We start from the raw sequence: 21,469 nt of genomic DNA on the forward strand, positions 1-21,469 counted from the left end.
TATAGTGCTCAACGCTGTTTAATGTGGCAGCGCACTGCTCTCTCAGGTGGGAGATGAGCAGGCTGCTTGCTGCGCCCCTTGCCCATAGAAAAGGGCCCGACACAGAAATGAACCCTGAGCAATGTTTCATACAGTTGTTGGCGGAAAGCAGAGCTGGCAGTTGACGACAACCTGCCATTGCTCATTACACTTACTTTAAGCAGGACTGACAAATTAGGACAGAAGATGGCAGCAGGCACCCATTGCCTTGGAATAGAGCGTGTGATAGGTTGGAATACCTGGGAATAATCACAATAAACAAGGTGGGATATTTTCTCGTATTACTGATGCCTGAAAGCAGTTATTTTGCGTAGAGAGATCGAGTGGTGAGGCGCATACATATCCAGAAAATGGTAAAATATGCCACCGATTTTAATAAAATCCACTGTGTTGCTCTGTCATAGTTTTTGATCACTCTTTAACTCTTTTCTGTAGGTACATAATGGTGCCCACTGGCAACCTCGGAGTGTTTGACCCCACAGAAATTCACAATCGTGGGCAGCTGAAATCGCACATGAAAGAAGCCATGATAAAGCTGGGCTTCCACCTCTTGTGTTTCTTTATTTACCTTTACAGGTAAGTTTCTTCTTTGATTTAAAAATGAGATTGAGTCTGGTCCCAGCGTCTGCAAGGGGGGCATCCGGTTGCCATGGTTTGCCTAGTCTTGCTCTTCAACGGGCCTTGCTCATACCTGCTAAACTATTGGGGAGAACAATGGACCTTTTAGTTTTTCTAGCAGGCCAGTTCCTGAACAGATGGGAATAGCCAAATATATGTAACATTTCATATAGTGAAGTGAAGAATGGAAGACAGTAGAGTCGTGTTCACTGTCCTTATTTCCAAAATCCGCGCAACCATTTTCTTTGGTCTCAATGATCTCGTTTGCATGTATGCTCAAGCTTTTTGTAAGGTGGCAGAAGATGCATTCTTTTGTGTGTAAAAGATGTTTTTTTAATTCTGGTGTTTTTTTTTCTGCACCTTTTACAACTTTTGGAGAAAGGGGTTATGAAAGCGTATTAAGTACTGGTCTCTGACACTGGGCGGGGAGGGGGGGGGGGGGGGTCCTGCCTGTGTGCTGCACGTTCCGACCAGGCCCTCATTCTTCCAGTATAGTTCTATTGAAGGAAACAGATGAGTCTTCTGTAAATCCACCTGAGGACTTGATGTGAAGACCTAGATTATGGACCCCGCTCTGTTAAACTGAATGACATTAAACAGGGGGATGGAGGAGTCCGACTAATGCAACTGCTGCTAGGGTGAAGGAGGATTTAGTGATTCATGGTGTAACGTGCTGATTTGAGGCCCAGAAATTCTAACTGTCCGGCCCTGCCTTTGTCTGCCCATTCCAGACCATTGTCCCAGATTTCAGGAGGGTTTTTTATTTTCCATTCCTTAGGCAGACTCAACCATAGAGGATTGTTAAGGAAGCGACTGTCTAGCTTAGCCTGTAGTTTTGCAACCATGGACGTCCCAATGACCTTACAAGCTTTACAGAGACTGCAGTGGGTCTGTAGTTGGTGGCTTCCTTCCTTGAGAGCGGTTTTTCTTTGGATTACAAGCTTGTTAATGGAGGCTATGGCAAAGATGGCCTCATACGGCCAAGGTTTCTGGAGGGGGTTCATGACGCTCTGATGTTTGTGATGTTTGAGGGAGTGGTGTGGTTGAGGAGGAAGAGAAAATTGGGTTTAGATGCTCTGCGGACATTTATGAAGGAGTGCATTTTTGTTGCAGGTCAGTGATTTATGCCCATTTCTATTGGCGGGTAAGGCTGATAAACTGTAATGGAATGTATTTAGTTCTCATTGGTGTTTGGTCCAACCAGATAGTACTTAACACTTGAATAGCTTTCTGGGGAAGTTGGTACACACGTTGGTTGGGCCTGCAGAATCAAAGGTTGGTGGAATAAAAAAAAGCTAAATATTTAAATTTGCAATGGGGCTCCTCGACACACTGAAAATAGGAGTCTCCAGAATTGTCATTTGCTTGCACTCCTTTCCGTGGTAAACCTGTCTGAAGAGTAGAATGTATGTAAAAGAATTGTAATCCATGTCCCCTGTTTTTTTTCTCACCCTTCCTACAGTATGATCCTGTCTTTGATAAATGACTGAGCAAAAAACAGAAAAAGGATCAGTGAAGTTGCCAAGTTAGAAGTCGGAGCTACAGAAAAAACATCCCAAGCAGAGACCAAACTTGCAACATGTCTACAAGTGTCATTATGCAGTATATTTTTTTCCTCTTCGAACAAAAAGTATATTTTGCTGTATTTTTAACATATAAAGTATTTTAAAAATTGATGTTTTTTGTTTTTCCTTTTTGTTGGATTGGTCACCAAAGTGCATCTTTTATAAGTGGTTTAACCGGCGCCGCCTGAGTTAAACAAGAAACCATGTTCCAGGCGTGCTTATGGTTTACGGTGACAGCTTTGTGCTGCATGCACCATGGTAGACCCCTGCAAGCCTCTTTGGGAGGGACAGGCTGTTTTGGGGGCTGGTTCACCAGGCTCTGAGACAGTCCGAGAGGGGTTATAAGCCAGAGATGAGTGAACCAGTACAACCAATTTGACCCACTGACACCTCACACTGAATACTGAAGGGAAAAAACAGCCCATAAAGGGACTGAACTGAGGCTTCAGGAATGCATGAGGCTGGAGGATTATAAAAAATTGATGCGCAAGCTTTGGCAAATGTTGACCTCCTGACGATGCAAAGGGAAATAGTCTGAAGAGGAAACACCAGCCTCAACAGCTACAAGGCCCCAGTTAGGGTGGCCAACTGTCCCGGATTTTGTGGGATTGTCCCGCAATTAGGGACTCCGTCCTGCAGTTTGCAGAGTGGCTGTTTGGGACGCAGGTTGTCCCGACTTGCGTCGGAACCTACCGCCAGCACAGCCACTCTGCAAACTGAAGTGGCCTGCTTTCTTTCTCCTGGGAGGTGTGGGGGGGAGGTTCTGCAGCCCTGGCTCCTTTTGAGCCTGCAGGTCGAGCTGTAAAGCTCTGACACCTGGCTTAATTTAAATGCTAATGCTTTGTTCCTGGGGTCATGATGGTCACGTTTGCAGTTAAAAAACGTGACCATCACCTCCCAAGGACAAACCATTTGCATTTAAATTAAGCCAGGAATTAAGAGCCATTAAAAAAAAATGTAATTAAAAAAGGGGTGGGTCAAACGCGAATGACGTTGTGACGTCATCACCACCTTGTGGGCAAGTGTCCCGCGAAAGACTATCAAAGAGTTGGCCACCCTAGCCCCAGTACAATTTCCTAAAGGTGCCTTCGGTACAAGGGTCATCGAGAGGATGTGGACCACATCAAGGATGACGTTGAAGTGTGTGTGGGAAGATTATCCAAAGGATTTCCAGATAACAAGGGACCACTTTATATCTTGATCCCCTAAAGAGAATCAGAACAATGAGTGGTGACAAAAGTGTAATCAGTTGGGGCTGCAAATCTACACGGCCAGGCACTGCATGTGTATCCCTACTTGGATAACTGGCTTATAACTGGAAACGGTGCCAACCGATGCAACATGAACACTTGGTTCACAGCCCCAACACTTGCCAATCTAAAACCATCAATCTGAATCTGAGAATTCCTTGGGAGCCATTCTAAATTCCCAACCGGCATTGGTCCTGAGAAAGGTCACAACAAAAGCATACATGCCTTTTGGCAACAGTTCCCCTTTACCAGACATGTGAATACCTGTAGGTAAGACGATTAATGAAACTGCTGTGTACAATGTTGTCTGGCATACTGTGATAGTCACTGTATAGAGGATAGGGGAAGTGGTCCAGGGACGCCAGGTTCTGTTGCCTGCTACTTGATGTCCCTGTAGGCAGTACATGTAGAATCCCTGGGGGCCTTCTCCCCATCCCTAGCGTCGAAGGGCTGAGGATATTGGGGGGGGGGGGGAGTGCAGCTTCTTGGCCTTCGAATAGCCATGGCAGAACAGCAGCCAAATGACTGAAGTTCGCTGAAGGAGAGTCGAGAAATACGCATGTAACAGTTAACTGAAATGTACACACAGACAAAAATACCAGTGCAAACCAGGAGAAGAGGATCAGCAGGGGGCCCTCATTATTATAATGGTATTTAATGAGCGCAGACCTAGCTTCGAGAAGCAACTGAGCGCTTTACAGAGGTATACGACAATACACATGCATAACAGAGTGCTTTTTGGAGGTAAACGGAATGGTTTCCAGTCATTGCATCGAATACAAAGCATTGAATGCCAAAAGCATCAAAACAAATGCATCGAAAAAAAGCATTGAATGCATTTTTTTCAACGGTAAAGGTTTTATTTAAATTATAATGGTTTTAAGGGGTAAAAAAACGAGGATGGTGGGGATGACCCCCTTCGATGCTTTTTTTTTTTTTTTAGATGCTAAGGCATTCAATGCTTTGGCATACAATGCAATCACTATAAATCAAACAGAACAGATCTACAGCAGTGGGGGGGGTTGGATACAGAGGGGCACAGAGTAGCGTTACAGCTGGAGGAGTCTGGCTGCTGCCATGAGAAGGCGCTTGACTCTAAAATGGCAGGACCGGGTGTTATAGCTTCAGGCTTCAGACCATGAGACGGGACCCTTTGACCAGACACCTCAGATATGAAAAGGTGGGTCCTGGTCTGCTGGGTGAGAGTTAGGAAACTAAACACTAGGAACACAAGAGAATCACTTGAAGTGCAGAGGGTGGGGAGACAGAGGAGCAAACACCTGGTGAAACACCTGGAGAAAGGAGGGAACTTAAGTCTAACTTGAGTTCAGAAGCTGAGAAAAGTGAATATCATGAAAGAAGGAAGGCAGTCAGGAGAGGCAAGGAACGAGGGGAAGACTACCTCGAAAAAGAAGACCCCACCTGGGAACTAGGAGAGGAAGTGGGGGAGTGCCAGAAGAGTGATCTCAGGGAATGGGCACCTTACAGAGCACATCCTACAGTGCCTCTTCTAGTCTATAGAAAATGCATCCGTTTTTAGCAGGGAAAGAGCCAGGACAGCGGCAGTGTACTGAACAATAACTCATCCTCTGCAATGCAGAGGACCTTATTAACCTTCAGAAGCACTGAAACATCATTGGCCTTTGAGTACGGGAGATCTTCTCATTGGGTCTTTCTTTTGAAGGTAGCCTCTTCATGTTATATCTCCAACACTGGTCTATCAAACTGCAATTGTTTGCTCAGCATGGTCTGCATGATGTAGAACGTCTGGTCTCAATTTAGAACGCTGTGCTATCAACGGAACCTACTTGGCAAAAACTGGGTTCATACTTCAACTTGCAATAATGGTGGCACTTGGACTTTTGTAGACAATGCAAGGAGCATTATGTCAGCATAATGACTTCCTGCAAATTGTTTTTGTACTGGGTGTCCACCTAGAAGGCTTGTTTTTTCAAACTGCAGGGAAGCAATTCCTGCCTAGTTGAGACGCAATGCAGGCGCAAAGTACCCTTGATGGTCCTAATAGTGTGTGCTAAAAGGAAGTCCTACTGGTGTGATGCGTTGAGGGGAGCTCAATCTGAGTGAAAACATGTATTGAAGATGCTGTTAAACGGTGATTATGCGAGAGTCCCATCCCTTTTGATGTCTGTGGAGGGAGTCTACAGTTTAGTAGTAAGTCTTTACACCAACAGAAAATGGGGCTGTGAAATAAATGGAAGAGCTGGTTGGTCAGCTGGAGGTTGATTAGTTATTTTGACAAGCAGGGCTTCCTCCAAATGCCTATGCCAGCACCTCTATGCGCATCGGTTGTCTGGATGGATCAAACTGCATAGATCTACGAATTTTGGCTGATCTACTTTGGCCTTCAGCTAGTTCCCCTAGACTATCGATGGCCTGCCCAAATCTGCTTAACCAATGTATAGAAAGATCATTCAACATATACAATGCTTCTGTCGTGGGGCCCTTTTATTTGTATCACTTTTTAAATGGCTGAACTGCTGTAGAAACAAACCCTTCTATCAGCATTGTATTTTCTTTTTGCAGAGATGGCATGGTGCTTAGTGGGTGGATGGGAGAACTTGCCTGCCTCTACGCATTCCAAGGCATCTGTTCCCGTCTAATTGGGATGCAACGCACCACAGAAGCATCATTGATGGTTGCTGTGAGGCACGGCAGAGGCAGCTTTTGAACATGCTACTACTGGTAAACACTGGAGAGTAGGTGGTAAAGACTGAAACAAAGTATGTTGTTGTATTTTTAAGATTTGTATGGCGCCACAGACAAAATGAGCTTTATCAACGTGCAAACACTTGCTTTTTCTGTCCACCAAAATGCATGACCGAGGTGAGCAAGGCCACCGTATTAGCAAAAAAGCCAGGTTTTAATAGCTGTGTGAAAAGTCAGAAGATTGTTGATGGAACAAATTTGAATGGGAAGGCTTTTCCAAAGGCGAGGTGCCGCACCCGCCAGCTCTGATCAGCTGTGTTTAAACTTAGATTTTGGAATCACCAGCTGCAATTATTTTTTGAGAGCAGTGCTCTCACAGGCTGATAACAGACCATTTTCTTTTCCAGGTAGGGAGCGGTCATGCTGTGCAAGCATGTAAAAGTGAGAGCACCTAAAACTTAATCCTGGCTCTAACAGGAAGCCAATATAGTATTTTCCGACATTGGGAAGCATGGTCTGATTGTGAGGTGGAGAAAAAAAAAGCGAATGGCTGTACGTTGGATTTTTTGCAAACGTTCACTATGATAATCCCAATCCCTAGGTTAAGAGAGTTGCAGTAGTGCATTTTCAAATTAATTTGGGAACCAACCACCATGGGCACAATTTTTGGTCTAAGAACAGAAAGGCTTGTCGAAGAAGGCCTAATGTCAAAACAGAGGATTTTGCTAACAGATTTATTTGGGAATCCAGGTTCAAGTCATGAGAACAATGAAAGCCCAGCCTTTTTACTTTAGATGTGAACGACATTGTTACATTTCAAAATTGAAGGATGGGGGCATGCTTTCATCAACTCTGAGCTTGATGTTTAGGACCCAAGGGTATAACTCTGTTTTGTTAGGATGTAATGGGAGAACATGTTCTAACATCCAGTTTTCTACCTCGTCAAGCAGATGGTCAACGTGTCCAGATTAACCTTGGGATTGTCTACTTTCAGATGGACTTGAGTAATGTCCACTTAAGCTTGATAATGTAAGTTGTTTGCAGGAGATGTATGAAGGACTGACATATAATCGGCACCCCACCCCCACTTTATTTCCTCCCAAACCTCCCTCCAGGGACTTCTTTCATGTATGATACACTGTAGCACCTGTAGGAAAAATAACTGTCTTGGCAGTGATCTCTTCCCCGGTCACCGAACAGTCATGTGTTGTGGCAAATTTAGCAGTTCCACAATCCCTGTACCCAGATGATAGAAGAGAACATTGCTGCACTTGGGGGAAGTCCTAGCTCCCCTCATCTATTAACATCTTGAGATTATGATGCCTGATTCAGATCACTTTCCAGTCACTTCCTTGTCCATAGTGTTAGGGTGTCGGAGCAAAGGTGGCATGGTTTGGGTTATAAACTTTTATTTCTTAAACAAAAGACCTCACTTTGCCCATCTCTAAGAGGGGGTTCCCTTCCTCGAACTAAAAGTAAAGGAATTGTCAGAATGTCCATCAAATCGAAGTTCCACCGTTTTGTGTGAAATCCTACTCTAACCCTCACACTATAACTAAAGAATAAAGTAACAAAGTTATTCTTTCAGGACAATGGCTCCCTTCTGCTTCTTTAACGGTGTGCAAAAAGTGATTTTCAACAGAAAATAACAGGGGTTATGACTCCCTTCCCCGGCTTACAGGCTTCACGCAGTCTTTATCCAATGTCAAGGAGAATGACTCCCTTCTCCTAGTATAAGTTTAAGTAGTTCCCAATAGAACTGGGAGGATGAGTACCTTTCCTTGGTGCATTCAGTACTACTCTCAGCCCAGTGCCAAGAGAATATCTCCTTTCTCCTAGAGTTACTTTGTACATTTCACCACAAGGCCAGGGGGGATGACTCCCTTTCCCCTGGCGTCTATCACAGCTCTTTGTCCAATACCAGTAGAATGACTCCCTTCTGTTATTGGCTGGAACAGTTCTTTCTTACTGTCGGGGTTCCAAACCCTTCTCTGGAGGCCAGTGCCTTCCTCACTACCACTGTGATGAGGAAGAATTCTTCTGATGCTTTCCTTTTCACTCTTCTCTGGTGGTTAGTGGTTTCCTTGGTACCACTTCACCAAGGAAGATTTCCTCTGATGCTTTTCTTCTTACTTTTGGGGTCCCAGACCCTTCTCTTATGCCCAATAACTTACTTGCTAATACTGGGCTGGGGAAAAGCCACCTTAGTCTCTGTGTCAACCCTGGGTCCCCAATGGTTTTCATGAACCTCCCCTTCTCTCACAGGGGTTTGGTACCTTGCTGGGACTTTTGGGACCGGTGCACACTTCTCTGGCTCTGTGGACCTCTCTTCTCTGCACTCATGGCATCTTTCTGGCTTCGGTATGCAGTCTGCCTTCACTCAGCGGGCGGAGACCTTCCTTGGTGTCCTCTTGCTGTCCTCCACTTCGCCACAGCTTTCAGTCGACGTTCAAGTCTCCCATGCTGGAGACTTCGGGTGCTGGCTGCTTTCCCCAACAGGACTGGAAACTGCTGCTCCTGCCACCACTGTGCTTCTCGTTACAGCTGCGTTCGGCTCCGCGGCAGGCCTTCTCAGATGTAACAGTCCTTTGTTCATTTTTATACTTTGTATCCAGTTCCTCACATGCGGATTACGCCAGTCATTCTGTATCTGCTCAATCCTTATGCCTTCTTGGGGCCACCTCGTACCAGTGGTATCCAAATTAATGATCTTCATCTCTCCTGTGTTCGTCCTAGTACTTTTGGTCTTAGGCCCTATGTTGCAACAATACACATGTTTGTTCTCAATGTAGCGCTCTCGACATTAGGGAGGGCTAAGGAATGTTGGGTAGTGGAAATGTTAAATTGGCTGTACCAGGGTGATCGTCCTTATCCCCAGAAGGGGAAGTCCTCCCATGAGGTGGTCCTGCATTAAACCACCCTTAGGGGGGGGACTATTGTGTAGCGGCCGCACCTCCCTAAGCTCATGGAACAGGGCTCCCACCGGGGACAAGTGGCAACACCTTGTGAATCGTCACAGTAGCTCAAAAAGGATATATTCCTTTAATTTCACTACTTCCTGAAGATAGATGGTTACATCAAGATCTTGACATTTTCCGATATTTGTTCACGTGCCACATCTTAGCTGCTTGTTTCCTTGCTAATCCCAGCTCTGAAGATATTCCAACTTGAAGCAGAGGGAGATTAAGTGGGGTTAACTTTCCAGATCAGGATATCTTGAAGATGCAAATGTCACAGGTACGTCAGAACGGGTCTTTTGTGTCTGGGTTTAGGACTTTGGGTGAAATGGCACCCAATACGTTCTCTGGACTACAAAACCTCTGTAAATGTTTTCCTCTAGTTCATTAAATGCTTACTAAAGTTGGTAAAAACAGGTTAAGGGTTAGGCTGGCGCACAAGTCATGCAGGGGACATTCAACCCCAAAACGAATATTCTGCATGCAGCCTTAGTGTGGATTACGTTCCATTTCCTGCATCCCCTTCAGTCACCTGTCATTGGGTTGGTAAAATAACTCTATTACTTGCCCAGTCCAAGCTGTCCTTATGCTTGGTAAAGATGAACAATGTTTTGAGAGGCCAGCCTTGCTCATAGTTCTGCTCCAGTAGCGTTTCCTACTTCAATTGGGAGTATTCAGCTTTAGGTACTTCTCTGTGTGGGAGGAATAGAATCGGGGTCCCTCTTCCATGCAGAGTGCCTCACATCACCCTAAGTTAGATTCTGAAAACTTAGATGGAGCATCATCATTGAATAGTTGATTCGAATAGATTGTGTCCTCCAACGTATTCCACATCCTTGACATGTAATGTCCACAGCTGTGCACTTTGGAAACTTTTTCGGCAGAGGGCGTCCTGCGTCGATGGCGTCGGGTCCATGTCCTTCAAGGGCCTCCGTCGAGGACAACGTCACAGGATGTCATAAATCGGACGCATGGCGCCCCCAGCCTTAGGTCTGTTTTTTCTGCAAACGTGTTAACTTCGTGAGACTCGGCACGCCTCGTGTGTTTTCTTCATTGAAGATGTCTTTCACATCGACCCCTCCGACTCCGCGATACGCCCTTCAAGACCTGCCGGGACTGCAAGTCTAAGATGTCGCTCACCGACCCCCAGCACATTTGTTTGTGGTGCCTGGGCGAGTCGCACGACAGACTGCTCGAAATGGTAGTCGCTGACTGCCAAGGCCTTGCAGGAGCGGTAGGGGAAGCTCCAGGTAGGTAGGGGCTCTAAGCCTGTTAAGTCCCGGACTTCCAAGTCCAAGAGGGTTTCCAACGATGACTCGAGGGGAGACTCTCCTCGTCGGAAGGATTCCTGGGGATCTCGGTCGCAGAGTGGATCCCGCCACTCGTCTTCCTCGTCCCGGCACTCCAGGAAGTGCTGCCACCGGTTGCCTTCCCCATCCTCGGAGGATGGTGCCTTGAGGAACGTTTCGTGCCCTACGAAGTCCTCGACTCCGGAGGAATGGGCAGCATTTCGAAAATCCATGATGGCGATTTTTCAATTGGAGGACACGGGTCTGGTTGCGCCTTCTGATGAAGCTGGCCATGATCGGTCTCGTTCTGTGGCTCGCACGCCTTCGGGCTTGGGTTTGCGACGTGACACTCATCGGGGGGAGTCTAGGTCCCTTACGGACAAGGAATCAAAAGGTCACAAGAGACGTGTCTCTAGGTCTCGGTCCTCATCTCCAGCGAGACCACAGCAACCTATTGAGGGCTCGGGGCCGGTGTCGACTTGTCCGGCGCCGTGTCCGTCCGATTCGGACATCAACGCTTTGCCATCGTATCAGGCCACAACGCAGTCTGCACCTGTGTCGACGCCGAAGCCTTCGGCGATCCCGACGTTGAGGTACTCGATGTTGAAGCCTTCGGCACTATCGGCGCCTTGGGGAACTTTTTCTCAATTTGCTGTTTGAGTACCTAGACATCCTCCAAGGAAGGCTACATCGAAGTCGGTGAGGCCGGTTTTGGCCTCCAGGCCCTCTTCTGTCCCCAGACCTGGGTTTCAACCCCCTCTGGATGATATTTTTGAAGAAGAGGAAATGTCTTTTTAGTAACCTGGTGACCTTGATGATCCATTTTTTTTTTTTTCTGGGTACAGTCAGTTGGAGGAATTGAGGCAGACCCTCCATTATGCAAGTGGACTGGCCACTTCCGCGGAAATGGAGTTTGGGACCTGAGCCTGGGGCTCATGCAGAGTCTTCTTATAGGAGACTCATGGCACGAGTCTCTGAGTATCTGGGCTGGTCTAGTCCTCCAGAAGACTTTGTTCAGGATGATCTGATGGACATCTTGGATCAAGGTCCGTCCTCTGACCCTGTTTTGCCATTTCACTCTACCTTGCAGAAAAGGGTGGCAGCTGCTTCACAGTCCCCGGAATCTCTTCCGGCTGTGAATAAAAATCTTACTAAGAAATACCGCCCTTCGTTAGCGACCCCAGCTATTTTTCTACTCGCCTCACTCCTGAGAGTTTGGTGGTTCAGGCTGCTACGCCACCTCGAGGCAGGCGGCGTACCCTACCATCCCTCCGGATAGGGACGACAAGCGATTCGACGGTTGGGCCCAGAAGGTATTTTCTGCTGGGAGCATGGCCTTGAAATCTGCCAACTTCACGTGTGCCTTGGCAAAGTTTTTACACACTCTGTGGAATTGTTTCCTTGGCTGAGCATCTTCCCGAGGGGGGAAGAAAGGGATGGTTTCATTGCTCTCGTGCAAGATGGCAAGGATGCTATGTGTGAATCCCTTCAGTCGGGTTTGGATACAGCCGACAGTGTTAGCCGATCCGTGGCTGCGAGCACCATGATACGCAGAATGATGGTTGAGGATGTCGGGGTTTGCTCCGGAAGTGCAGGCCTGTCTTCTCAACATGCCCTTTGATGGCGCACATTTATTTGACAGCAAGGCTGGCTAGAGCCTTGAGAGGTTGCAGACCTCAAAAGCTGCGGCAAAGTCTTTGAGCGCCGCAGTGCATCAACCTCCGCCTTTTCGTCCTAGGGGACAGTAGTGGAGGGGAGGTTCCTTTCAGTACTCCTCCTCCTTTGGTAGTACAAGAGGGGCAGCCAGTCAAAGGGGCAAGCGGAAAGGTACCCGTGGTGGACGGGGAAATCGTGGTGCCAGAGCCGCTGGGGCAGCTGCCTCTTTGCCTCCAGGCACTTTCGCAGCTGCTTCCAAACAGTCATGAGGCCATGTCCCATGGTTCGCCGGTTGGGGACAGACTGTCTCAGCATCTCGAAGAATGGCAGGCCATTACTTCAGATGCGTGGATGTTGGATACCATAGCCCACGGCTACTGTCTAATCTTCCTTCAGCGGCCTCATGACAATACACGGGCAAAACTCTTTGAAGCTTCTGGATCTGCTCCTTGCGCAGGAAATCTTGTCCCTGCTGGAGAAAGGCGCTATAGAACTGGTGCCGGTAGTGGAGAAGAACAAGGGATGGTATTCCCCTTGATCCCAAAGAAAGACTGGGTTTGAGACCCATCATGGACTTGCGTTGGTTGAACAAACTCCTCCGGAAGGACAAGTTCAAGATGGTCACTCTTTCTCAAGTCCTCCAGGCCCTTCAACTTCAAGATTGCTTGCTTTCTCTCCACCTTATGGATTGTTACTTCCATGTGCCGATCCATCCCGTGCACAGGAAGTATCTGAGGTTTGCGGCTGGTGACACGCACTTTCAGTTTTGGGTCCTGCCGTTCGATTCACCTCCGCCCCAAGGGTCTTCACCAAGCTCATGGTGGTGGCGGTTGTAGCGTACCTCAGTCGAGGAGGGGTGGGGGGGATTCACATCTACCCCTACTTGAACGACTGGCTGATCCGGGCGCGCTCTCCCGAGCTAGCTTTGGATCATCTCGGTGTCACCTGCCGAACCCTCTACAGGCTGGGCTTCTCCCTGAATTTCAAGAAGTCGCACCTGACACCTTCCCAACAGCTGCAGTACATCAGGGCTGTACTGGATACGTCCTTGGGGAAGTGTTCGCCTCCCAAGGTAAGGGATCATCACATTGTGCAGATGGTGGACAAGTTTCAACATGCCCAGAGTCTCCCGGCTTTCGAATTCTTAAGGTTGCTCGGCCTCATGGCTTCCTGCATTTTTCTGGTGCCAGGGCCAGCCTGCGGATGAGATCCCTGCAATGGGTCCTCAAGATGCAGTGGTCGCAGTTCTCCGGCAAGATGACGGATCCTGTTCAGATCCCACGCTCGGTCTCCCAGGACCTTCTGTGGTGGGTGAACGAAGGGAACCTGATGAATGGGGAACCGTTTTGGCAACCGTGGCCGGAGGTGACTCTAGTGACGGATGCAACAACTTGACCGCCAGTGGTCGTTGGTCTCCGTCTGAGTCCAGACTCCACATCAATCTGTTAGAGCTGAGAGCCATCAGGCTTGCCCTGAAGGCTTTTCTACCCTCGGTACGGGGGAAGTGTGTCCTGGTCATAACGGACAACACAGTGGCCATGCATTACCTCAACGAAAAGGGGGGGGGCGGCAGGGTCACTCCCATTGTGCAGAGAGGCAATGCAGCTCTGGTTCTGGGCCATCCAGCAGGAAATTTCAATCTCGGCAGTTCATCTGGCGGGCGATGAAAATGCTCTGAGCAGGCACAGCACAGTCTCATGAGTGGGAGTTGGCTCAGGAAGTCCTTTTGGAGATCTTTGCCCTTTGGGGAACCCTGCAAGTGGATCTCTTCGCCACCAGTATCAACCGGAAGTGCGAGAGATTCTGCTCAAGGGAATTTCCTCTAAGAGGACCCTTAGGAGACGCTTTCTTGGTGGATTGGTCATTCCTCAAGTGTTGCGGAGGTTACGGAGATTCGGTTCCCACATAATCCTCATTGCTCAGGATTGGGCCAGGAGAGCGCGGTACCCGGACCTTCTGGAAATGTCCATCTGCCCTCCACGTGGGCTTCCCCACCAAGAGGATCTGCTCCTGCGCGTTCGAGAGGATGGGAGGGGGAGTTAGGTTCTCCATCCAGAGGTCAAGACTCTCAACCTTCACGCTTAGTATCTGAAAGGTTGAGGTATAAGGATTGGGACCTCCCGGATGGCGCGATGGAGGTGTTGCTTTCGGCCATGTGGCCTGCAACAAAATCCCTGTACCATTGCCATAAAGTCTGCGACTGGTGCAGGGATCACAATGTTGCTCCTTTTCAGTGCTCCATTCCTATGGTTTTGTCTTTCTTTCTTTCTTTGGCCCACAGTGGCCTTCAAGTGGGTACCATTTTTAAAGGTTACCTGCCGGCGCTATGTATTTTTAAGCGCTCGTCTGAAGAATGTTCTTACTTTAAGATTCCTTTGATTTCTCAGTTTCTTAAAGGACTGACTAATGTATTCCCGCCGGTTTGGGATTTGAATTTGGTTTTGCATTTCTCATGGGTGCTCCGTTTGAACCTTTGCACTCTTGTCGTTTGAGATTACTGTCCTTCAAGACTGTGTTCTTGGTTGCAGATACGTCCGCTCGCAGAGTGAGTGAATTGTAGGCACTTTCAGCTAAGCCACCCTTTACTGTGTTTCACAAGGACATGGTTGTACTGCGAGTACATCCTTCTTTTCTACCTAAGGTAGTCTCTGAATATCTGAGTCAAAAGGTAGTTCTTCCATCTTTCTACCCTCCTCCTCATCCTGGTAAGGAAGAGGAGCGGTTAGATCCTAGGAAAGCTCTTAGCTTTTACATTTCTAGGATGTCCAGAGTCACAGTGGACAATCAACTCTTTGGTAACAGCCTGGCCCAATCGGTGTCGAGCATATCCTAAAAACGGACCTTGTCCAGGTAGATTATCCTTACCATTACAGAGTGTTACCGGTTGGCGGGTAAAGACCCTCCTGAAGGGTTGTGAGCTCATTCCACTAGGGGCGTGGCTACTTCCACCGCCCTCCAGCGGGGTGTTTCTATTAGAAATATTTGTGATGCCGCTACTTGGCTTCAATCCATACATTTGTAAAACATTATTCCCTGGATACAATCCATGGCCTTTGGGAAGGCGTTTCTTTATTCCTCAATCTAATTGGGTATTCTAAATTCTTTTCCCTCCTCCATTTACTGGTACTGCTTTGGGAGTCTGTCAAAGATGTGGAATGCTTTGGAGGACTCAATCCATTCGAAGAACAAGTTACTTACCAACTGGTAACGTTCTTTCGACTGGATGTTTCGCCAACGCATTCCACATTGCCCTCCCAGCCTACCCCTCAGGACAATTTCCTATGCGATTGCAGCTTCCGTTTCCACAAGGCTAAGTGCAGTCGAGCAGGCATCAGAATGGTGTCACACGTTCTTGGGGGGGTGGGGGGGGGGGGAACTTAAACTGAGGCTACGGGTACCGTGCATCCATTTATAACATCCTGTGACGTCGTCCTCGACGGAGGTCCTCGAGGGACATTGACCCGACGCCATCGACTCAGGACGCCCTCTGGCGAAAAAGTTTCCGAAGTGCACAGCTGTGGACATGTCAAAGATGTGAAATGCGTTGGCGGAGCATCCACTCGATGTGCCACACATGCACATCCTGAAGGGGAATGTTGGGGTTGTATCTAGAAGCAGCTAATGCTAGTCATTTCTCTGATCCAGTGCCTGCACACAAGATCCGGTGAGCGATTTTAACAATGAATGCGGCTGTTGCAAACTCTGAGTGGAGCGGATTACCCAAGTATATGGGCCAGACGAACGCCCTTTATTGGCATATCTGGTTTCCGCTCGACAACCTTTGCTAAAGGAGGTTGCTTGTGATTATACTTTCTGCCTTAAATGTTTTTCTTAATTCTATGGTAAAGGTCTTTGCACTCTTGAAGAGTGAGGTCCATGTACATGTGGGCTTTTTATTATAAATGACTACTGAACTAGGAAACACTGACTCTTTTCTGGTAGCCCTAAAGGAGGTGATTAATAACAATGCCCTTGGAGCACTGGTAGATATGAAAGCAGAATTACTACAACATACAAAATGTAATGGCTGACTTAAAAGAGGAACTGAAGGCCCAAAAGATGCTGGCACTTGCTAACTTGAATCAAGAACGTATTGGCCTGATCACTTCTATATTTATAGATTGCAACGAGGAGAAGGGACCGAACGTCATGGATGATACGCCATTGTCGCAATTTATACCAGTAGAATTTTCACGCTTGGCGAAACTCCCTTTTGAACTAGATCGGGATGTGCCCCCTTTGGAGTCTGTGAATGGTCAAGTAACTTTTAAAAAATAAAAAGGGCAGAAGTAGCAAAAAGAAAAAGGGGCATCCCAAACCCATGCAAAAACACAATGTGAAGGGGAAAAGATCAAAGACAAATTAACCTTTAAAATGTTTGTAGACCCTGCCGTCATCGAGGGATGGAAGAGGATGTATTGTGGCCTGATAATAACTAAGAACATGTGGCTGTCGCAACCATATCGATTTTGTCGTCAATTTCCACACAATGGAAGACCCATAAGCAGGTGTCATCTTTGAGTGAGAATAAGTCAAACCAAGTTCAAGGAGAAGTGGAAATGGCCTGTGCCTCTGATTTTGCACAGAAGGCCTTTGTTACGCTCACCTGGTTCCCACTGGGGCGTCGACCGGAACTGGGCCGCTGTTTCCACCAGCGTGACGTGTAGCGCCGAGATGACTGATTGGACTGGCCCGCTCAGCCTAGTTTGTCTGGCTCGCAGGAATATTCTTCTGATGGTTTGGAAGGATGAGCTCTCCATCCTGCGTCGACCGCAGGGGCGTGTTGGTGACCAGTTACTTCACTGGCGTAGAGGAATTGGTGAGTTCCAGTATTGACTCTAAAGTCCAATTGTTCATAAGAGTTCAAATGTCTGATTTTCACTCTGTCCGATTCCTTGCAGGTTGCCGATTAATCCACTCGAAGATTTCCAAATGGCAATTGGTAAGATTCAGGTAAGTCTATTGTGGTTTTCGTGGGTACGGCGGCGATGAAGCAGAGTTGACTGCGCCGACCCGAGATGAGGTGAGTACCCCCCGTGGTAAATCAGGTAAGTCCTTGGGGGTAGCTTGTATAGCCTTATAGAGTCCCCTTGCTCACCTTGCTGTCTTTGTCTCCTTAGGTGTCGGAGGGCGGCCGCGAGATGGAGAGAGCGTGACGGAATGCTGAAGTACCGCCAAGCAGGTGAGTTCAGCGCGGCGCCGTAGGAATGCGAAGCGATGCTTCAAAGACTTCTGTCTTTCAACTCCGTGGCGAAATGGATCAGGATTCAGGTAAGGATTTAAGTTAAAACTCCTGTTCTAACCTTTATCCTTCTTTTCGTTTCAGGAGTCCCAGGACTGAAGCGGGCGTGGCTGAAGACTGGAGCTGCTGAAAACACGGTGAGCGTTACGCTGCAGCAAGCAAAATAACGCGAAGCACGTGTGGCTGTCCGGGCGTGGTTTAAATAGCCTTGGAAGAAGATCCAGGTAAGTATTCTTCCACAGCCCCACCCAAGTAACAAAATAGTCCCTTCAGTAAAATAGTCCCTCCTAGGCCTCATTTGGCTTGAGTCTTCATGCAGCATGGTCTGCCTCAGGTAAGTTATCAATAATGAGCCTGGCGCCCATGGCGCCAGGACTGACTTTATCTTTATGAGCCTGGTGCCAGGACTGCACCCAAACAGCTCCTAACTGGGGCTTTTGGGCATGCTCCAAGTGGCATGATGCCTGCTTCCGGGGCTGCTGGGCCTGGTCTGGTCTTCCGGGGGCAGGCATCATGACAGCCTTAGAGTAGGCTTTGTCTGACTGCCCTCATGTTCATGGCCCAGAGGAATTCTTGTCAGCCAATAAGAATGCTGCAGGACCTGATCCGCAGGTCTTTCTCATCGGCAGAACTGCAGGGTTTAACAACTGGGCCCTTAAAATGACCTAAGCATGTATTGATCCAATGTGGAGATTCGTTGGCTGTGCCGGTGAAGAAAAGTAGCTTTGCGAGACCTGGTTGTAGGCCAACCTCTGACAGTTCTGTCCTAGCATCCACTCAACAAGTTAATGTACATTTGAAAGAGAAGGCTGTGAGATGCAAATGGTTCTTTATTGAGGCCCTCTTTTTCTGGAGAGGATTACCTTATTATGAACATAGTACTGTACTAACATTGTTGCATGATATCCTGGCCCTGAGAATCATCTCAACTAAAGATATTTAAAGAGTTTAACTTGTATCTGACGAAAGATTGGACATTGCAGTACTTGGTTTTGTAGGAAGGGATATCCATCTATTGGCCTATGTGGATGAGTTGCATCAAAGAGGTATTGACTTAATCCCCTGTAGAGTCAATCAGGCCGTACCAATTAGTTATTCTTCTATAACATGCACAGGAAGCAATGGTCTGCCTTGAAACTTAACTTTAAATGGTAACTCCCTGAGTCCTACTGTCATACGAGACTTCGCTAACCCTCACAATGGTGGGCTTAATTCACACTGGAGGTGGTTTGAAATGGCATTGTTTCTACAAACCCTGTGACTTGGAATGGTAGTGTGGGAGTCGACTTTGAAGGTAGACCAACTTGGCAATGCTCTAGAAACAGTTCTAGGATTGATTTTATTTTTGTAACCACTACTGTTTCAATTTTGTGAGTATTTTAGTATTTGTAATGGTGATCACAGTGACTGCTCTATTTTGTTGGGGTACATTGTGCGTCCTTATCTTGCAGGCTGTAGTCCCCAGTTTGAAAGTTAGCAACTCGAAAAATAGGCTAGTATGGAATGACAGAACTAAGACTAAGTTCATGAAGGCATTTAGAGAGGCTTGGCCTGATACTCCATCGTTGCGACTCAGTGCTACTAGCTATCATTCTAATTTTTTCTCCATACTTCAAAATATTATTCTGAGATTTAGAGTCAGAGTTTAGAGTAACAGCAAGAAGAAATAATTGGATCGGAGGTTCAGGCAGTGAAGTGAGAGATGCGAAGGCTGAAGAAAATGGGCCTGCAGGATCCAAATTCTGTCATTGAAATTGGACAAGAAAGAAGGAAGTATTTAAATAGAATAAGAGGGATGAGAGCTATGAGGCACTTGGGAGCATGGGGAGATATGGTGCAGACTATATTATGAAAATCAGAGAACTGTTTCTGGAAATTAATTCATGAGAAGGATAAATTCCAAGTTGAATAGTGGGAAAACCCCATTGTCGAAGACGATTGGATAACTCACTTTTGCAGGTTTATTCTTCTAAGGGAGTATTACCTCCACTGGAAGTAGTAGGCCTGCCTTGGAATTTTAACTTGGATTGTATGGATATCGAATGGATCATTCGTAGGTCAAGTCCGTCAAGAGCTCCTGGCCCCAATAGGCTTTGTAATTGTTTTCTGAAATCCAACCCTAGTTTTTGGGCTTTAATTGTATTCAGAGTTTTTAGATCGGTCTTGGATAAGCGGAAGTTACCAGTTTCTTGGTATACTGCAACAATTGTACCAATTTTTAAAAAGGGTGATAAGTATGACCCGCTTCACGACAGGCTAATTGCGATAGTGGATACGGACTGGGTATGCTCAAGCATAATCAAATTGGGTTTAGAAAGTGAGTGGAGACCTCCATGGCAGGACTCATTACTGACCATTTACAGCAGTCTGCTTGCCAGAAGCGTACCTCTGAAATCTACTCCTTGTCCATAGACCTATCACTAGCTTTTGACAAGATTGATCGTAATCGGTTGTGGAGTAAGCTAGTGCAGTGGGGTATTCCGACAAATTTGTTCACAATTTTGATTCAATTGCATTCCAACACCACTTTAAAATTTAGACTCAGCCAGCAAGGTAATACTTCTTGACCCATTATGACATCATACAGGTTGTGCCAAGGTTGTGTACTGTCCTGTTCTCTTTACTATTCAATATATTTGTCTGAAGTTGGAAATGAATTTGCTGATTCTATGTTTATTCCTCCTTCTGTGTATGGGTGAATATTGTTCTGGTTAACATGTGAATGGCATCGTGCTTTTAGATTGCAATAGAGTGGGAATTTCCCTTCGTTTAGATGAGTTTGGTCATTATGCTGTTAAGAATGGCCTGACCATAAACCCTGTAAAATCCAAGTTATTGGTATTCAGACCTCGCCGTAAAAAAGCTGACTTAAATTGCAGCCTAAACACTCAATAAAAGAGGTCTGTTAAATACTTGGGTTTTAACGTTTACAGTCTCCAACCGAAAGTCTTCACTTTTTCTCATTCAGGCCAGAAACATGTTATGCCAAATAAAAAAAGTCCTTCATTCTCGCTTTGGAAGATTTTTGCTTGAGCCTGTAAAGGAATCTTATGATCTATAGTGATCCCAGTCTTATTTTACGGTCTGGAAGTCCATCACCAGTTAAATTATTAGAATTATGATTTTATTGAAAGTATCTTGTGGAAGGGTACTTTGGTCTTCCTAACACGGTCCATATGACCACCGTATGATAGTGAAATGACTGGGTCCAAACCTGTGAGAATATTCGGTCCTATAAAAGATACAGGTACCGCTACAGGAGTCATTTACATGGATTCACATGATAATGAATATCCCCGATCGTCAGACTGGGGCTCCTCTGAAAAAAGAAAGCAGTCTTGCTTTAAAGCCTAAACTGCCTTTCTTCTATTAACCAATCAGTGACGTCTGGGTCTTAATGCACCCATCCAGTGACAATTGTCTCCTTAAGCCCCACCCCTGGTAGCCATCTTCAGTTTTTTACCACACGCGTCGCTGCTGGGAGTCGTCTTTAGTTGCGCTCCAGATTTATTAATGTATCCTTTCTGGAAATTTGCTAGAACCATCTTCCAGTTACGTCTTAATCTTCTGCCAACCATGGAAAATAGATTTTTATGGAAGGAGAATGATTGATTTATTAGGGTCAACCTGCCGTTATTGTTTAAAATCTTTTGAATCAATAAAACATCTACTGCCTGAATGCCCCAATTCAGCTAATCTGAGAATTACTATTTTGGAGCGTGTGGTTCACGGACCAAGATTCAACCCGTGGGAATTTTTATGGGTGAGATTTTATTTGGATCATTGTTCTAGATCTATTGCCCTTTATCAGTATTTCGTTCAAATTGGTCTTGTGCACATTTTGTGTACATTTTCTGTTGCTGTTATTCAGGGCAAAGGAATGTATTTTGATGTATTCTTTTGTGTTAAGGTTTATTTGTTTGGATCAATTCCTGTGCACATCAGACCATTGTGAACTGATCCATTTGTGGAATAGTTTAATGTGTTGGCATGTGATGGTTACCAAGTGTATTATATCAGCCGATGGATGAACAGACAACACAAGAAATATCTTTGCTTTGATTTTTCTTTATCAGGGTTCATAATGTTACTGGAGAAGAATACAATTTATGGGTGAGAAATAAAAGGAGGCTTGCCTAAAAAAACAATACTCGGGGCAGAGATTAAAATAAATCACGAGATCTGC

At 46.4% G+C, this 21,469-nt stretch overlaps 1 protein-coding gene across 3 annotated transcripts in view; it reads left to right on the plus strand.

Moving 5' to 3' along the window:
- CNIH4 (cornichon family member 4) overlaps nucleotides 1-2,333 on the plus strand; it is a 156,862-nt gene extending 154,529 nt beyond the window's left edge. For all 3 annotated transcript variants that reach the window (XM_069608646.1, XM_069608648.1, XM_069608647.1), the window contains 2 exons: nucleotides 475-615; nucleotides 2,120-2,333. In XM_069608646.1, coding sequence (XP_069464747.1) covers nucleotides 475-615; nucleotides 2,120-2,147 — 169 coding nt within the window. In that variant the 3' untranslated portion in view covers nucleotides 2,148-2,333. The remainder of the gene's footprint in view (nucleotides 1-474; nucleotides 616-2,119) is intronic.
- The last annotated feature ends 19,136 nt before the right edge of the window (nucleotides 2,334-21,469 follow it).

This window comes from Ambystoma mexicanum, chromosome 4q (genome assembly GCF_040938575.1).
Source record: "Ambystoma mexicanum isolate Mex_15411 chromosome 4q, UKY_AmexF1_1, whole genome shotgun sequence".
Classification (NCBI taxonomy): Eukaryota; Metazoa; Chordata; class Amphibia; order Caudata; family Ambystomatidae; genus Ambystoma; species Ambystoma mexicanum.